This window comes from Heterocephalus glaber, unplaced genomic scaffold (genome assembly GCF_053883595.1).
Source record: "Heterocephalus glaber isolate CG9 unplaced genomic scaffold, H.glaber_assembly_v1.0 deba00001600, whole genome shotgun sequence".
NCBI classification, from domain to species: domain Eukaryota; kingdom Metazoa; phylum Chordata; class Mammalia; order Rodentia; family Bathyergidae; genus Heterocephalus; species Heterocephalus glaber.
The window spans coordinates 19,638,868-19,657,264 of record NW_028258372.1 but is presented as its reverse complement, the minus strand read 5'-3'; the positions used below and the strand labels follow the sequence as shown (position 1 = coordinate 19,657,264).

Below are 18,397 nucleotides of genomic sequence, written 5' to 3'. Positions count from 1 at the left end.
TACTGAAAAGGTGTGGATTATCAGGAATATCTTTTCTGATTGGTTTTGTAAACATTTGTACCAGCAGTTTGTGCTCATTGCTAGGAACTGGATTGGATGATGACTGCAAGATGTTTTTATTTCTTGACAACTGCTCTGCTCATCCTCTATCTGAAATTCTCATAAGAAATAATGTTTATGGGCTGCGAGTTAGCTCAGTGGTAGAGCACTTGCCTAGCATGTATGAGGCCCTGGATTCAATCCCCAAGCAACCAGTCAATAAAAACTAACAAAAACAACATTTATGCCCTGTACTTTTTTTTTTGGTACCAGGGATTGAACTTAGGACCTTGCACATTCGAGGCAGGAGTGGTGCCACTGAGCTAAATCCCCGGCCCCAGTGCCATGTACTTTCCCCCCAAATATGACTTCATTAATTCAGCCATGTGACTAGTATGTCCTTAGACCACTAGAGAGTAACTAAAAACAAATGGAACAGTTTCTTGAGCACCATGCTAGCAGAAGTGAATAGAAGTGTAGGTGTAGAAAGTTTTCAAAAGGAATTTAATATGAAGGATGCCATATATGCCATTGCTACTACTTGGAACTCAGTGACTAAGTGTACAGTTGTGCATGCTTGATACAATCTCTGGCCTGTGACTGTGATCAGGTATTACAATGAACAAGGTGGTGAATTTGAAGGATTCTGTATGTCAAGAGAAAAAAAAATGTCTGACTTCCTTATATATGCAAAAAATATGCCTTCAGAGTTTGTCAGTAACCTGGAGAATGTGGATATTGGAGAAGTTTTTATTTCTTTTTCTTTTTCTTTTTCTATTTTGAGACAGAGTCCTTGCTGTGTAGTTCAGGCTGGCCTTGAACTTATTATGTAGCTCTTGCTGGCCTGGAACTCTTGGTGATCTTCCTATCTCAGTCTCCCGAGTACTAGGATTGCAGGCATGTACCACCATGCCTGGCTGGAGAAGTTTTTAATATCAGTAATGATCAATGAAATAGTTGAAATGATTCTGAATCAAGGTGATAGTGAGAATAATGATGATGAAGGTAATGTTAACAGTGCAGCTGCAGAAAAAGTGCCTCTATATGACCTAGTGAACATGTATGATGAGCTTATTAAAAGATTTTAGAGCAAGGAGCATTCATAACAGAAAAAGAAATCATGTCAGTTTCGAAAATCTAAGACTTCTAGGACAAAAACAGTTGCTGAAGAGACAGATGACTTTGGGGAAAACATTTTGCATATATGTTTAAATTTAAAAAAAATTTATTTGGAAAAGGGTCTTTCTGTGTAGTCCAAGCTGATCTTGAACTCACTGTGTAGTCCCAGGCTGGCCTTGAACTCACAGCAGTCCTGCATGCTGGGATTACAGGCGTGTGCCACCCCTGCCTGGGTAGAAAACATTTTTTAAGGCATCTATGTGAATGCTTCCTCATTCCTAGAGTATCTACTTCCTGGTTCCTAAGGTGCTTCTGGTATTTCTTCTCACCAAAAAAATAAAATATACTATATAGTAAGTCTTTAATCAAATAGAACACCATAGGTAGAATGAAGGGTGCTGTCACTATTGTTTAACAGCTGATGCACAAATTCTGGTTATGTTTCCTTGTTGCTTAATTACCCTGAACACATTATTTTTCATTGTATTAATGATATGTCAGATTTGTTTTTTCTTTGCGGTATTACGGATTGAACCCAGAGGGTGCAGAGCTATATCTGCAGCCCTTTTTAAATTGTGTTTTGAGAAAGGGTCTCTATAAATTGCCTAGACTGGCCTCAAACTTCTCATTCTCCTGCTTGAACCTCCCAAGTAGCTGGGATTACTGGCATGTGCAATGTGTTGGATTTTTTTACAGTTAAATACTCATGTAGAAATAAATACAAGAAAATGATTGTTCATCAGTAGCATATAAATTCAGTCAGTAATGATAGTGATGTCAAACCATAGATTTTTCATGAAATGCTGCATCTTTGCTCTCTGATGTTCAATATATGCAAACTTTTTATGTTCAAAATTAAGAATGTTGTATAAAATAACTTCAGATTGTATATAATATATATGCATTGTATGTATATAATATATATGCATTATATATATATGTATTGTATATATTCATTGCATGTATTTATTGTGTAAATGAATTTTATGTTTTGATTTGAGTCTCATCCCCAAAATATCTTATTAGGTACAAATAAATATTTCAAAATCCAAAAAATCCTAAAATCTAAGACACTTTTGATTCCAAACATTTTGGATAAGGCATATTAAACCTCTAGTACATTTTATCTAATACCTACAAAGGGCTTTTAGGAATTTTTGACTCCAGCCTATTTTTTATGTTGATTTAATTCTACAAAGATGGGCCGCCCATTTTTTGATAAGCTGAGCCTATCTTTAAATACTTACACTACTTTGGTTTTCATCTATATTCATTATTTTATTAGTTTGTAAAATAACACTTAAAATTTATTAAATATCTTAAGTAGTAGTGATAAGTTTGAAAGGAAAAATCAAAATAGTAATCCTTGAAAATAGTACATGTGTAATGTTTCTTGAAAAATGGAACAGTTTTGTTTTATTGTTTGTGTGCTGAGGATTGAATCCAGGGCCTTCTAGGCAAGTGCTCTACCACTGAGCTACAACTCTAGCCCCAAACATGTATATTTTAAATACCACTTTTCACACCTTGGCAAAATTTGCCTATATAAAATGCATCTTATCCATTTGTTCAGCCATAGACAGAAACAGATAGGGGTTTTTTTTGGTACTGGGGATTGAACTTGGGTCCTTGCGCTTCCGCAGCAGGCGGCGAAACCACTGAGCTAAATCCCCAGCCTTACAGATAGTTTTTTAAGGGCAACTTAGTGAAACCTTGTCTTAAGATAAAATGTAAACCAAAGGGTAGGAACTAATGTCTATCTTCAGAGATAGAATGAGTAGTGTTGTCTTCTCTTAGTCCTGAGAAAGGTAGTTTGTCTTTCTGAAATCTATAATTTATGATTGACATTCTTTTATCATTTAATTTAGTGCTTCTCCATTTCTAGTCTTATTCTTTGAATAGATGTGTATATTGATTTATTTCACTGAAGCTTTTTCTAAATGGTATTCGTCAACACATTATGTGGTACCTAAGTATCTATTCTTTTAGAAGCTTAAAGCTGCTCAATAGCATTAGTTTTCAGAGAAATGCAAATCAAAACTATAGTGAGATTCTACTGTATGTCTAGTTGAGTAGCTATAATAAAAAAAGGTGGGCTGGGGATTTAGCTCAGTGGTTCTGCCACCTGCTTCGCAAATGCAAGGTCTTGAGTTCATTCCCCAGTACCAAAAAAAAAAAAATGACAACTATAATAAAAAAAGGTGAGAATAAGTATTGTTGAGGAGAAATTGGAACTGTTATCTTTGCAGGTGATAATATAAAATGGTGCTATTGCTTTTTTTTTTTGGTACTGGGATCTAACATGGGACCTTGCACTTGCGAGGCAGGCTGCAGAATTACTGAGCTAAATCCCCACCCCCAACCCCCGTTATTGCTTTTTTTGTGTGTGCTAGGGATCAAACTCGGGACCTTGGGCTTGCAGGGCAGGCGATGGAACCACTGAGCTAAATCTCCAGCCCTGTTATTGCTTTGAATAGAAAAAATTAACAGTTTTTCAAAAGAGTTATGAAGATCCTGCATTTGATTTCTGTGTATAATATTCTAGGGAATTGAAAACATCCACACAAAAACTTGTACAAGAATGTTCGTAGCAGCATTATTAATAATAACCCCAAAGTAAAAATTACCCAGAGATCCATCAATGGATGAAAGGATAAACAAAATGTTATAGCTATACAATGAAATAATACTTGGCACTAAAAAGGAATGAAGTTATGATACATGTTACATGATGAGTGAACCTTGAAAACATGCTACATGAAATAAGTGAGACACAAAACACCACATATTGTACAACTCCATTTATGTAAAATGTCCAGAATAGACAAATCTACAAAGATAGAAGATTAGTAGTTGCCAGGAATGGAGGGGGTCATGTAGGAAGTGACTCTAATAGATACAGGGTTTCTTTTCATTGTGATGAAATACTCTGGAGTTAGATAATGATGATAGTTGTACCAGCTTTGTAAAAATACTAAAATCTGATGTGTTACACACTTTTAAAAGAGTGAAGTTTATAGTATATAAATTATCTCACTTAAAAAATATACATCTGGGCATGATGTCACATGCCTGTGATCCCAGCATGTGGGAGGCAGAGGCAGGTGAACTTCAAGTTCAAGCCCAGACTGGACAACTTAGTGACTTAGTGAGACCTTGTCTCATAATTAAAAAAAAAAAAAGATGGTGGTATAGCTCAGTGCAAAGGCCCTGGATCCAATTCCCAGTACTACAAAAAAGGGAAAAGGTAGTAGAATAAACAAAACATATAAAGCAAGTTTGATATGAATATTCTATATTGTTGATATATATCAGGTTTCAACCCTTCAGAGACCAAGATTCGAACACTTGATGGGAAAGTGTGGCAAGAGTCTGAGTTTCAAAATATGAGTAGAGAACTGTACCGAGACTTGGCACTTCATTTTGCAGGTGAGAGTAGAGCTTTTATATCTTTTGAGTATGTTATAATGCATGCCATCTGATTTATAATATTTATATTTAAATATGAAATTCTCTCCAAACTAAAGATTTTCCCTTTCTAACTGGGTTGTATACTAAAATAATAGTGGTTTAAGTTATAAAATTTTTAGCCTCTAGGCTCTGCTCCAGGGTTAAAATTAGCCTGCTTGACCAATGAGACATTAACTAGGCTATTTTTATTTTTTTATTTTTTTTTGGTACCGGGGATCGAACTCGGGTCCTTGCACTTGCGCACCAGGCAGTGAAACCACTGAGATAAATCCCCTGCCCTACCAGGCTATTTTTAATCTAAAGGTCTTTTGGAGTCAGAACTGCCTGAGTTAAAGGAAGTAGTCTAGCTGAAATTTACTTCTGCTAGGTCTTTGAAGTCTTTGAAGTGGTGATTTGCCGATCACCCAGATACAGAAAGAAAAGCAAGCATTATACAGAGAGAATAAAGTTACAGTATTAGAAATAGGAATATGATGTTTGTCAAGATGCTGGGTACTTAATTTTGTAAATTTTACAGTTGATGAATGGAAGCTCAAAGAGTAATTTTCCCAGGTTGCACCAAATAAAGAATTGAAGCCAATATTCAAAACCAAGTCTATCTGATTCTAAAGCCTGAGGTCTGTGTAGTAAGTCCCCAGAGGGATTTTCCTAATAACATTTTGTAATTCCTGCTGCGCTGAAAAGCTGAGGCAGGAGAATCACAAGTTTAAGCCCAGGCTGGGAAATTTGGCAACTATAGTGAAACTTTGTCTCAAAGTATGCAAAAATCAAATAGGAGTTGGGGATATAGCTCAGTTTGGAGGTCCTGGCTTCCTGGCTTCCATCTCTAGTACTACCAAAAAGAAAAAACAACACCCCCCCCCATATATTGTTTTTTATGTAGAAACTTTAAAATGAATCTATAAAAATGCTCACTTCTAAAATATGATACATATAATGATCTTGGCTTTGAAACCATTACTATTGTAGCTTTTTTTCCATTTGTAAAAATGAGATAAATTTCTCAAGGGTTTTCTGAAGAAAAAAGAAAAATAAAGAATTGGAACCTAGAAGTAGAGTAATGATACTCTTAAGATCTTTCCATGAGAGAAGTTGACATTGGTAGCTTGTGGATCATAGATATAAACTCAGTGAAAATTTCTTCTGCCCTACCTGAATCATGAGCTTTATACAGTATTCTCCAAAACCCCCAGAAGATGTTTGAATCTGCAAATAGTATGGAATGCTATTTACACTTTGATTTTTCCTATATATACTTATAAAGTTGGATTTAGATAGATAGACAAAATAAGAGATTAACAACAATAATTTACCATAGATTTAGCAACCTGAGCATACAATTTTTTTTTCTTTGAGTCAACAACTTTCACCTTTTCACTTAATTGGAAGCACTTTATAGCTTTTCTTTGGCCTGTCCAAATGGTAGCATCATCATTTTTGAGCTTTGGGGCCATTACAAAGTAAAATAAGATTTACTTGAACAGAAGCTCTTGGACTCATAACCACAGAATGACTAATGGGCAACTAATAAGTCAGTGGGTAGCATATGCAGTGTGGATGGGCTGGGCAAAGGGCTGACCCACACTGGACTGGATGGAGCTCAATGGTGAGAGATTCGTCATACTCAGAATGACACACAAACTGAATTGTGTATTGCTGAAACTTTTCATTTAATGTTTTCAGACTGCAATTGATCTTCATTAACTGAAACTACAGAAAATGAAACAGAAGGGGAGACTGCTGATTTTTGACTGGGATAGGGTGAGTAGGTGTGTAGGAATCGTAATAATTGCTATAAATGTTTCTGTTTTTCAGACGATATTTCAATAAAAGAGAAACCTGGTGAAAAAAGTAAAGAGAAAAAAGTGGTGAAGCCAGTACGAAAAGTTCAGAAAGTAACACAGTTATCAAGTCCAGAATGCAAAACAGGTTAGTTTTCAATATTGTGTTCATCCTAAAGTTACATATTACTGAAATGGAATTTATATAGATAGAAATATTTAAAAGTTTCATGTGCGTATACATCCGTATACATTTGTTCTAGATACTGAACATATCTGTCGCTCCCACTTCTTCTATCATATATTTTTTTTTTTTTTTGGTACTGGAGATTGAATTCAGGACCTTGCACTTGCGAGGCAGGCACAGCGCCACTGAGCTAAATCCCTGGCCCTCTATCATTATTTTTAATAGAAATTAACCAGCTTAAAGTACTTTTATATTGGGCCAGGGATTTAGCTCAGTGGTTTCGCCACCAGCTGCCCAAGCGCAAGGACCCGAGTTCGATCCCCGGTACCAAAAAAAAAAAAAGGTACTTTTATATTGTGATCTTTTATATAAGTGGGACTACCATTAAGTCCCTTTATTTTATATGACTATCATTGAGTCCATTTATTCCCATAAGAGAGTAAATGTTGCACATCAGAATTATGGCAGTCCTTGCCAGTAGTGGTCAAGTTGGACAGAAAATAGATCAAGCTACAACAAGAATTTTGTAGTTTCATAGTGATTAACGTTGTAGCCTTGATTTAGATCGCCTGGATTTATAGCTAGCTTTATTCCTTTGGCAAACAAGTAAGTTTTAGTGTGCCTTAATTTCCTCATATGTAAAATGGGGAAGCAGTAGTATTTATCTTGTAGGGTGTTATAACAACTAAAAGTTAATACCTAAAAGCACTGAATATAGTACCAGGCACATGATAAGTCTCAAATATTAGTTATGATAACAATAATGCTACCAATGGTTATTCCTAACTCTCCTAAATATGTTTAGTATGTCATATTCATATCAAAAAGTAAAGTAGAACTTACACGTTGAGTTTGAAGACAGTCCAAATTTTAAAAAATAATTTAAAAATTTTTTATTAATATATATCTGCAGTATATAATGATTAGAGTCATCATGAGGAATTGGTACATGTTTATAACACACCTTATTTCTTTTTACTTCCCCTAGTTTTCCTTCTTCCCCCCTCCATCTCTTGGTCCATTTCCTTTTTGCAAAAGATCTGTTTCCCTGTTTTCTATCTCTTATTTTTTTCTTTGAATTATTTACACTTTGAGTTACTCATATAAGAGAGACCATGCAATATATAAACTTGTATGTCTATTTCACTTAACATTATGGTCTCAGGGTGCATACGTTTTCCTACAAATGATTCAAGTTTATTCTTCTTTATGGCAGGATAGTACCCCATTGTATATACAGTCCACATTTTCTTTTGCCATCCATTGATGGACATATAGCTATTTTAAGTTGTGCTGCTATAAACATGGGTATTCATGTATTACCGTAATATGTCTTAACTATTTTGGGAAGATACATTAAAAGGGGAATAGCTGGGTCAAATCAAATTTCTATTTTTAGTTTTTTGAGGAATTGCCACACTGATTTCCATAGTGGTTGTAAGTGTACATTCCCACCAGCAGTGTAAAAGGGTTCCTTTTTCCCTGCAGCTTTGCCAGCATTTGTTATTATTTGATTTCTTGATGATTGCCATTCTTTTTGGAATAAGACAGGCTTACCTTATGTTTATGGAGACAGGTTGCCCTCCCCAGGAGCCAAGGTTAGCATTCCAAACTGCTGCCTTCTTTTCTCTGTGTTGTCTTCAGTTTCTCTGTGATTTCTAGTTTTCCTTTTCACTCTTTCTTAATTTCTGGAACTTTTCTTCCTTTTCTCTTTGCTAAGTTATTATTTTCTAGGTATTGCCAACATTCTGAATTGGTGCATTCATTCATTACTCAAATATTTTTGAGCACTTGCTGTATGTGAGGCACTGTGCATTATACCAAGTTTAGACAATACAGTGGTAAGCCAGACACACATAGCTCATTTTTCATGGTGTAGATACGTAGTTATAATAAAGTGTGATATGAATGCTTTGATAAAAGGAGACATGGTTTTAAGGGAACAGAGAGCAGTGGTGGTCATAGATTAACCAAAAGATTGGCGAAAAAACATTTTGGGCCACTCATTAACTTCAGGTGTCATAAAAGAATGACACTAATTTTACATAAATAAAAAATAATAAGATTTTATAGGAACATGAATGATCTCAATGTTAACTAAATAATTCTTATATTTAAAATGAGTATTTTTCATGTGGTATTATGTAAAATGTTGCCAAGGGCATAGTATGATATAAAGCACAAGGTACACTATAATTTGGACCACTAATGTTGGATCGTATTTATCCATTTTTGTGGTAGGCCAATTCCCATGTGTGCACTGTGGCATGACCTAGACCAGTGACGGTGAACCTTTTAGGGCTTTCAGTGAGAACACCCTCCTGTAGGCTTCCCATAGGCTTTCCACCACTGACCTAGACAGTCATTAAATGTGCTGAAGCTATATTAGTAGTTTATCTAGTGAAAGTTTTTTCTCCCAGAGACTGCATGAGACTTTCAGAAAGCCAGAATTTAGAAATAGCCACCCATCATCTTCAGAAGTCAGCATTTATAAATAACTATGTATTCATGTTTGTTTTTGACTGAGAAAATTAAGCTGAAATTAAATAGAAGTTTGTTCTCTTATTTTTAAGAACATAAATTATAAATAGAGAAATAGACGTAAAATGCTTTAAATATTTTAGGTTACTAATAAGTGCAAAAACATTTAATTTCATGTACATATTTATTATTCAACTTTTAAAAATTGATAATTTAATTAAAACCATACTTTTCAACTTAAAATCCTTTTAAATAAGCTTGTAAGTAGAATATCTTTTATTGTAAATACAGTAAAATAGTTTCAGAGATTGTTTAAAAGAGAAGAAAACAGATAAAATCACTGTGCTGACATAAAGTACTAGTATTTTGTGTATTTTCTTTTTTCTTTCTTTTTTTTTGGTATTGGGGATCAAACTTAGACCTGTGGGCTTGAGAGGCAAGGCAGTGGAACCACTGAGCTAAATCCCCGACCCTTTTGTGTATTTTCTTAATGTAACCTTAAAAATCATATTAATATGATTGTGATCATTGTATACATAAACTTTTTTTTGAATATGTAGAATTTAATTGTTTTCTCTTTGCATCTTTTCAGAATAATATTTCTCATTTCTTCAGAAGATTGTTATTTTTAATGACCATACAATACTATGGCTAGAAGAAAAATAGTAAATAGACACTGTTTTTTAAATTAATATTTAGGTTACTTCCAATATAAAAGTTGGTACAGTCAACATCTACACTTACTTTTTTTTTTTTGAATTTATAAATTTTTGCTAGTTTTATTATTTGATGAAGAGGAATGGGCACTGGGGTTCCTGATACATAATACTGTAGTTTGTAATAAGAAATTATGCCCACTTACACTTTAACAAGCAATGTTTAGCATTTTTATTATAATTTTACCAGCATTGGCTATCAATGTAAAAATAAATTTTAGCTTTAGTTTTATTTAATTAACTTATTTATTCATTACAGTATTGAAGATTATGCCTTATAATCTTAAATAGTAGCATACAGCTGTACTTACTGACTTATTTTTTTGAACTTTTATAATGAGAGTAATTTAAAATGTAGGTGACTTTGCTTTTATAATGTTGTTATGCATAGAAAAGTAGTGATATATATCTATGTTGTGAAAGTCTCAATTATACTGTCACCCTCAAAGGTGATCATGGTGTTAACTATTATGTTTCCTCAAAATATTTTTCCTGTGCTTAAAGTAATTCATTTGTTCAACAAACATATATTTTATCATGTGGTCTGTATTGTGCTGGATATTTATAAACCAAACACTTATTGTCATTGAGACATATTTTTGTTCTATGCTAAATAACATTGTTGAATTCAGTGCACTGGTAGTTGAGGTTTCAGGAATTATGATTTGGTACTTAACTTTCAAAGCGTTTATACTTATTTAAGAAGTATGTTTAAACCAAGATGTAAACTGTTAACAGATTATTGTGTTTTGGAGCTAAAAGTACAATTATATTATAAAACTTTGACCTTAGCAGAAGATAAACATAAGATTAATTATAAAATCTGCATGGTTGAGTAGATACACTTCTTAGAGCTAAATTTTAAGTTTTAAATTCAATCCAATATGTATATATTTTAGGCAGTACTCGTCTGATTAGTACATCTTCTTGGCGAGATGGACAAAAACTAGTAAAGAAGATCCTGGGACCTGCTCCCAGAGTGGAACAGAGAGAGAGAAGACCAGCATCAAGTGACAGAAGCAGGGGAGAGAGAATTGCTAGGTTTGGTGAGTGACTGCTGCCAGGCTGTCCAAGGAGACAACGCTCTCTTGAGTACACTGTAGCTCAGAGAGGGAGATGTTCTGTGGAGTTAGCCGGGTCAGCTCTGCATGTTGTTACAGCATCTTTACTAAGAATTCTGTGTGAGATGTGTCATATTAATTACATTTAGCTAGGTATCAAAGCATTATTTTAATAAAATCATATTAGATTTAGGGACCTTAAGAGACTCGTCTCTTGTATCTGATCCCAACATATACAACCAAATACAGAGAAATATACACAAGATTGGATTTTTTTTTTGGCAGGGGGAGATAAGGAAAGAGGCTCTGAAAAAAAAGAGATTTTTCTCATGGTTATATAGTCATTGGATGGCAAAATTTGATGTAAGGTCCTGAACTACTAGGTTTAACCCTGATATCCTTTGCTTCTCTCTTTTTGAAGTATCTTGACTGCTATTTGAAATAACTAGAAAAATTAGCATTTCATAAATGCTAATTTTGAGAAATGAAATATAAATGTCTACAGGCCAGCTTTCCTTTCCAGTAGCAAAATTTGCCTCATATAATTTGGGTTCCTGGAATGGGTTCAGTAAGAAGTACAATCATAACTAGTTTGTTATATAGAAGTCAATATATATTTTGTATTTGTTCCACTTTTCATCTATCTTGAAAATAAACTCAAGTGCATTCTCATTTTAAAATTAAGTCACGTCAACAAATATTTATGTAATAAAACAGTCATTTTTCTATATACTCCATTTAATTTGTTCTGTTGTTCATTGGAGAATCGTGGAGACTTAACATTTGTTCAATAAATGTTTACCAAGTCCCCTCTATGGAGAAGGCAGTGTCTAATTTCTAGGACTTGAGCAAAATAGATTCAAATTTCTAGTCACTTGGGAGAGGCATTCTAATAGAAGGAAACATATATGCCTCTCACTGAAATTTGCGCTTTTTCTCTGAAGTGAGGTAAAATACACAAAGTAGCCTTTTAAAAAAATAGCTGCGTATTTGAGCCAGGATGGTGGGTAGTGTGTGCCTATAATCCCAACTATGCTGAAGCCTGAGATGCGAGGATTTCGAGTTCAGGCTGCTTGGACAATTTGGTGAAACCCTGTCTCAGATGCAAAATATTTGAAGATTTGTTTCATGGATGTTATTAAAACATGAATGTTATCATGTGAGGCTATTTTAATCTTTTTTCTGTCACCAGGAATATAAATTAAGCTTTCAAAAATTCTCTGATAAACTCATCTAAATATGGTGCCATTTTATATAATTCTGGAATGGATTAATGTAGGATTTTTAGAAAAATCGGTATTTTCAGTACTTTTTTTTTTTTTTTTTTTGGTACCGGGGATCGAACTTGGGTCCTTCTGCTTGAGCAGCAGGCGGTGAAACCAGTGAGCTAAATCCCTGGCCTATTTTCAGTACTTTTATTATTTGGATTGGCAAATGATATCTGATCTTTGCAAAGCTTTTTAAATGCGTTTCTCTTTAAGAGTCTTAGGATGTTTTCCATTTGATACTAAAAATGTCTTTTAGTAAGGTTACTGATTTTTTAAGAGGAAGAGAAATAGTAACATTAAATGTGCATATAAAAGAAAAATAGTGATGTTAAATATTCACATCAACTGTAAGCAACTGTAAGATCTATCATTTTTATTGGGAAATATTAAAAGATGCATTTAAAAAAGGTCTAAGGATGTATAGTTTATCAGAAGATTGAAATTCTTTTAATCTAAAAAAAGAATTTTCTTTCCTTTTAGACTGCTCTTTAAAGAAGTCTATGGAATATTTGAATTTTAGTTTGAGATAAAGTGAAATTATCTAATTATCTTCTTAGTGCAATAAATCTTAGGGATAAATGTAGAATTTTTATATATCATTAACAATTCATATTTTGCAGGGGGTCATATTGGAAGAGCAGACTCTGATCCCAGGTTGGATGCTTCAAATAGACATCTTTCACGAAGCTCAGAGCATTCAAGAAGTGTAGCTCGGTCTGAAAATAATTTAAAGAAATTAACTCCAACTCTTTCAGACAATAAGCAGGAGGAAAATACTGCCTTAAATAAGGACTTTCTACCTATTGAAATTCGTGGCATCCTTGATGACCTACAGCTGGATTCTACAGCTCCGACGCCAAGGCAAGAGGCTGGAGAGTTAGAGAATCAGAAGTCATTAGCACCTGTACAAGCTCCTGGGAGTCACAGCCCAGTGAAAAGAAAACCTGACAAAATAACAGCTAATGAAGATCCCCCTATTATTTCCAAAAAGCGCCACTATGACACTGATGAGGTAAGACAGTATATTGTTAGACAACAGGAGGAGAGGAAGAGGAAGCAAAATGAAGAGAAGAAAGCTCAAAAGGAGGCTACCGAACAGAAGAACAAACGATTACAAGAGCTTTACCGGAAACAGAAAGAAGCCTTTACTAAAGCAAAAAATGTACCTCCTTCAGATCCATCAGCAGCGAGGCGACTACAGGAAACCTACTCCAAATTGCTACTAGAAAAGACCTTGCTTGAAGAGCCAGCTCATCAACATGTTATGCAGGAAATACAGGTAATAGTAATAGCAGAAATCCAAAGGGGTGTAATTCATGGTTAGGAGCAGCTTATTTGTTATACTGTAGTGTTTAAAAATTGCTCACTATTCCTATTATTCAGGCATATGTTCAGGTAATATTTATAATGGTCATGGCTTTCTATGAAGTTTATTTCATATGAAGAATAACATGAAAAATATGATAGAAAATAAGAGCTGGCCAACAATGATTGATACTAATTTCTTTTCCTCTTGTCATTGCTATAAGTTATATTCCTACATAGTTTTTATTGTATTACCAAGGAAATACTTGGAACACAATGCATAATTAGATTATGGTAATGAAATACTTAGTTTTGTGATCTTTGCTGAAGTTAGGGAATATCCTAGTTTAGCATGCTGATGTTTAGAGACTGAGTATATACCATGTACCACATATTGTTTTTAAAGGTTTTACTTAAGTTTCAGTAAATCCTCACAATCCTGAGGAGAGTAGGTATATATTATTTTTGCTTAATCAGGTGAAACAAACCTGAGGCTTATAAAGAATATTACTTCCTAACTATGTGGTTAAGGTTAGATGCCTTATTGGATTTTAGATGATGTTTTGCTATTTATTACAATGATTTTTTTTTTATAAAGACTGTTTTTAACACAAACAGTATGAACTGGTTTTATTTGAGGAAAAAAAGCCCTCCATTTATGGTCTTTGTAAAGCTGAAGTGACTTGATGTTTATCTTATGTGTTCTTTGAATATCTTTGTGATAGCTGTCAGATAAATTTTATGTCCTTCTCTTGTAGACCAGACCAGGGTATCAGCCATCTGGAGAATCTGACAAAGAAAACAAAGTACAGGAACGTCCCCCAAGTGCATCTTCCAGTAGTGACATATCTCTATCAGAACCTCCACAACCTCTTGCAAGGTAAAAAGGGGAGAATGAAAGATGATTAAGGTTTTTTTTTTTAATGAAATTTAGAATGGTGTTCTATTTGGTGAATTTTGTTGACTGATCTTTGTGAACAAGAGTACAGAGAGGTTTATTTAGAAATTAGTTAATATTTTCTAATGGTTACGTTTTTTTTTTTTTTGAAGTGAAAAAGTGTTTCCTCAGAAAATACAGAAGTCATCAGAAATACAGGGACAAATCAAAACCTATGCCAATTATGGAGTGTAAAACAGACGAGAAATTTTAAAACTTTGCAGTGTATATAATAAAAATGGTTTTTATTCAGAGTATAAAAATTGATGAACACATAGAAAAAAACCAAAACATACTAAACTCAAGAGAAAACACTACTGTAAAACAGGATCCATGATCTTGGCTAAGGAGATACTCAAAAGAAATGGAGTTGTGGAAAGACACAACTAGTAAGTAGATGTATGTAAGAATAGTGTGTTACTTTGGGTGTACCCGACACCCAAAGTTGGAGGGGAAGGGGTTTATTTGGCTTATAGTTCGTAGAGGTTTCAGTCCATAGTCGGTGGTTCCAAGACAGGGATGGCAAACAGACATCACAGAGGAGAAACAACATGGTACACACACAGTAGCAAAGGCAACAAGAGGGTTTAATAGCATCTTTCTGCCCCTTTTATCTTATTCAGACTACTGGGATTAGGGCGGTGCCAAACTAATCATTTACATGTCTTGGTGTAGTAATCACATGCCCTTAACCCCAGAATCACACATTCCAGATTCAACTACCTCTAAAAAGAAAGTCCCATCTCATCTGCATCAGGCTTTGGAGGACATCTAAACACAAACCATAACATTCCACCCTTGACCCCCCAAAGACTCATGCACATCCCTTTATGCAAAAAAGCATTTAGTCCATCTCTAAGAGTTGCCAAAATCCTAATAGTTTTAGCATTGGTGAAAAGTCCAAGTCCAAAATCTCTTCTGTGATTTAAGGCAAACATAGCTGCAGGCCCCTGTACAAATGAAAAGAAAGTCAAACAAGTCCAACATTAAATGGTACAAGATAGACATTACCATTTCCAAAGTTACAGGAGGACACAAAGGAATGGGACAAAGCAAGTCCAAAAGTCCAGCAGGCCAAACATTAAATCCCACTGTTCCACTTCCAGCATCCAAGGCAATCTGTGAAAAGTTGTGAACTCCAAAGCGCTTGGGGTGCTCTGCCCCTACAGCACTTTTGGTGGTTGTAGCTACCACAACTTTTCTCTGGGGCTGGCTTTGCTCCCTTTTTGCAGTTTTCCTTAGATGATCCACACTGCTGGCTTCTCCAAACTTCTGGGCTAGGGCCGGGGATTTAGCTCAGTGGTTTCGCCGCCTGCTGCGCAAGTTCAAGGACCCGAGTTCGATCCCAGGTACCAAAAAACAACAACAACAACAACAAACTTCTGGGGTCTCCACTGAACCTTTGGCTTCACACTCACATTTGCCCATAACTCTTGCACTTTGCATGCATCTAAAACCAGTGCCGTGTGCATCATGCCAAGGTCTGCTGTCAACTGGAGCAGTAGTACCCAGTCTTCCCTCTCTCTTGGCTGTAGGGGTCCAATGCCTATGAATTAAATCCTGAGGAACAACATCCATAAGCTGCCATTTTGAAACAACTTTCCTAGGCCACCACCATTCTGGAAGATGGTGCTTTGGGGCTTTCTTCTCAAAGCAAAATATTTTACCTTTACAATTTTGAGGCTGCAAGAACTGGAGTCCTGCTGCTGCTTGTGATGCCCTCAGGCCTTTTCTATTCTCCTATTCCTTCTGTGTTCTATCTTTGCAGTCCACAGCTTTACTGGAGCTTCCTTTCTGGCCAGTCTCAAAATGTTTTAAATCATTCTGCTGTGTTCTTTGCTCTTGATTCTCAACATAGATCTGGCTAAAAGCCCCTGACAGCAGCCATGCTACCGCCTCAATATTTGACTGGCTTGAAATTTCTTCTGTAAGATTAATTAGTCCACTGCCCCTAATCTCAAACAAACCAAACACAAGTTTATTATTAGAACTTACTACCATGTATCAGTTTGTCTTCTTTTTTCCTTCTTTCTTGTATGAAGTTTGTTTTTTTTTTCTTGGTATCAGGGATTGAATTCAGGAACTTGTGCTTGCAAGGCAGGCACAGCAACAGTGAGCTAAATTCCCAACCCTCCTTCTTTCTTTATACGTTCTTTCCTTTTAAATTTTTTGATTTTTAAAATAAACATGTTAAAATTGTACCATCTGATGTTTCAGTAATCTATTGTCTCCACTTTCTCACTACCCATACCGTTTCCCATTCCTGGTAATAGTCCTATATATTTTCATGTTTAAAATTATAATTTTTTTTGTAGTCCAGGGGATTGAATCCCAGGGCCTTGCACATTCTAGGCAACATTCCACCCCTGAGCTACATCCCTGCCCTTTTTGTATTTTATTTTGAGACAGGATATTGCTAAGTTATCTAGGCTACCCTGGAACCTGCGATTCTCCTCTCTAGTAGCTGGGATTGCAGGCATATGCCACCATGCCTGGCTAAAATTATTTTATTTTATGGTTAAAATCATGACATTTAATTTTCTTGTTGTGTCCCATCATTTTGTGTTAGTTACTTGAAAAAACTCATTATATGTCTGATCTTGAAAACCTTAAAAATCCAGCTCAAAAATCATTTTCCTTGGCTAGCATTATTAATTGCTGACTTATCTAAATCCAACTGCACTTTATAAATCTTTGTAAACTCTTAACATTGTATTTTAAGTGTTTATTGGTCCATCATCTTTGGTGGGTCTTAAAATACTAGAGTAAGGATTAAATCTTAACTGGATTAATTATTTTCATTTCGTCTTCCCCCGTTTCTCCACCAACATAACACCTACCATAAAATTGACTTTCTAAATATTTGAATTTAAAACTCTTGGATTTTTACCCATCGATATCTTTTGCATTATAATCTCCTCTGTATTTCTGTGGTTAGCACCTTATTTTAAACCCTAATAATCTTACACCTTGCATTTGTAGTAGTCTATGTGGCATAGAACCTATGCTACAAGACTTCCTTTATTCCCTTCTTAGCAACCTTTCAGTATGAAAGACTATAATTTATAACGTTCAGCCAAATCTTGCTTGGCATGAGTATTAGTCACTTTCCTGTTGCTGGGACAAAGTACCTGACATGTACAAATTAGAGAAAAGTCTTATTTTGCCCCATGGTTTCAGAGATTTCAGTCCATGGTCGACTGGCTTCAAGACAGAAACATCATGGAAGGACATGGCAGAGGCTCAATCCATGGGAGCCAGGAAGCTGAGAGAGCAAGGAAGAGCTGGAGAGAAGGAGCTGAGAACAAGATTATACCCTTCTAGATCATGCCCCCCAGTGACCCACCTCCTCTAATCAGGTCCTGCTTCCTGACAGCACATTCAGCTATGAACTCATCAATGGGTTAAACTGTTGATGGGATTAATGGCTTTGCTTCATGAGTCATTTGGGGTACTTAAACCTTAACAACATGTTTTTCATTTCCTTTATCAGCTTATTTACATTCTTCTAGGTTATTTTTTGAGTCTGATTGTAGAACTTTGTATTTATTTATATTAGTTTCAAATTGTCTTTGCAAATAATTTCAAATCATAAATTATTGTGGAGTAGCCACACCTCCTGACTTTCTGTCATCTGCAAATTTGCAAAGCATATCTTTATGTCATCATCTAGAAACAATTGACAAACTTTGTTATTCTTCTAAAGGTCTTCTTAATAGTTGATATCAGCCTTTAATCTCTCTGTAGTATCCCTTAATATATAGGAAGTATATAGTATGAAAACATAGGTGAATGTACGTAAGGTTAGGATATCTTTATTATGTTTCTAAGCCTTATGAACATGTTACCCTGAAATTGTATATTTATAGTTGGCACTCACAGTTTTACATTTAGTTGTTTGATGTTCATTTTATTAGAAGCTGGTTTTAATAATTTATTTCTTTAATAATATTTTAGTGTTCCGCATTTAGTATTTGTTGACTTGGATAATGTATATCATGTCTATATTAGTATTTAGCAATCTTAAGCATT

The 18,397-nt window shown here is 35.0% G+C and overlaps 2 protein-coding genes across 9 annotated transcripts in view; one reads left to right on the top strand and one right to left on the bottom strand.

The window, feature by feature from the left end:
* Cep350 (centrosomal protein 350) overlaps positions 1–18,397 on the top strand; it is a 171,732-nt gene that overhangs the window by 42,560 nt on the left and 110,775 nt on the right. For 6 of the 8 annotated variants that reach the window (XM_087194406.1, XM_021265329.2, XM_087194409.1 and 3 more), the window contains exons 7-11: positions 4,474–4,587; positions 6,445–6,558; positions 10,694–10,840; positions 12,744–13,402; positions 14,187–14,308. In XM_087194406.1, the coding sequence (XP_087050532.1) occupies positions 4,474–4,587; positions 6,445–6,558; positions 10,694–10,840; positions 12,744–13,402; positions 14,187–14,308 (1,156 nt within the window). The remainder of the gene's footprint in view (positions 1–4,473; positions 4,588–6,444; positions 6,559–10,693; positions 10,841–12,743; positions 13,403–14,186; positions 14,309–18,397) is intronic. The other 2 variants (XM_087194408.1, XM_087194407.1) reach the window with 1 other exon arrangement.
* Positions 1–18,397, bottom strand: part of LOC147823126 (uncharacterized) — a 156,749-nt gene that overhangs the window by 38,448 nt on the left and 99,904 nt on the right. The window lies entirely within an intron of this gene.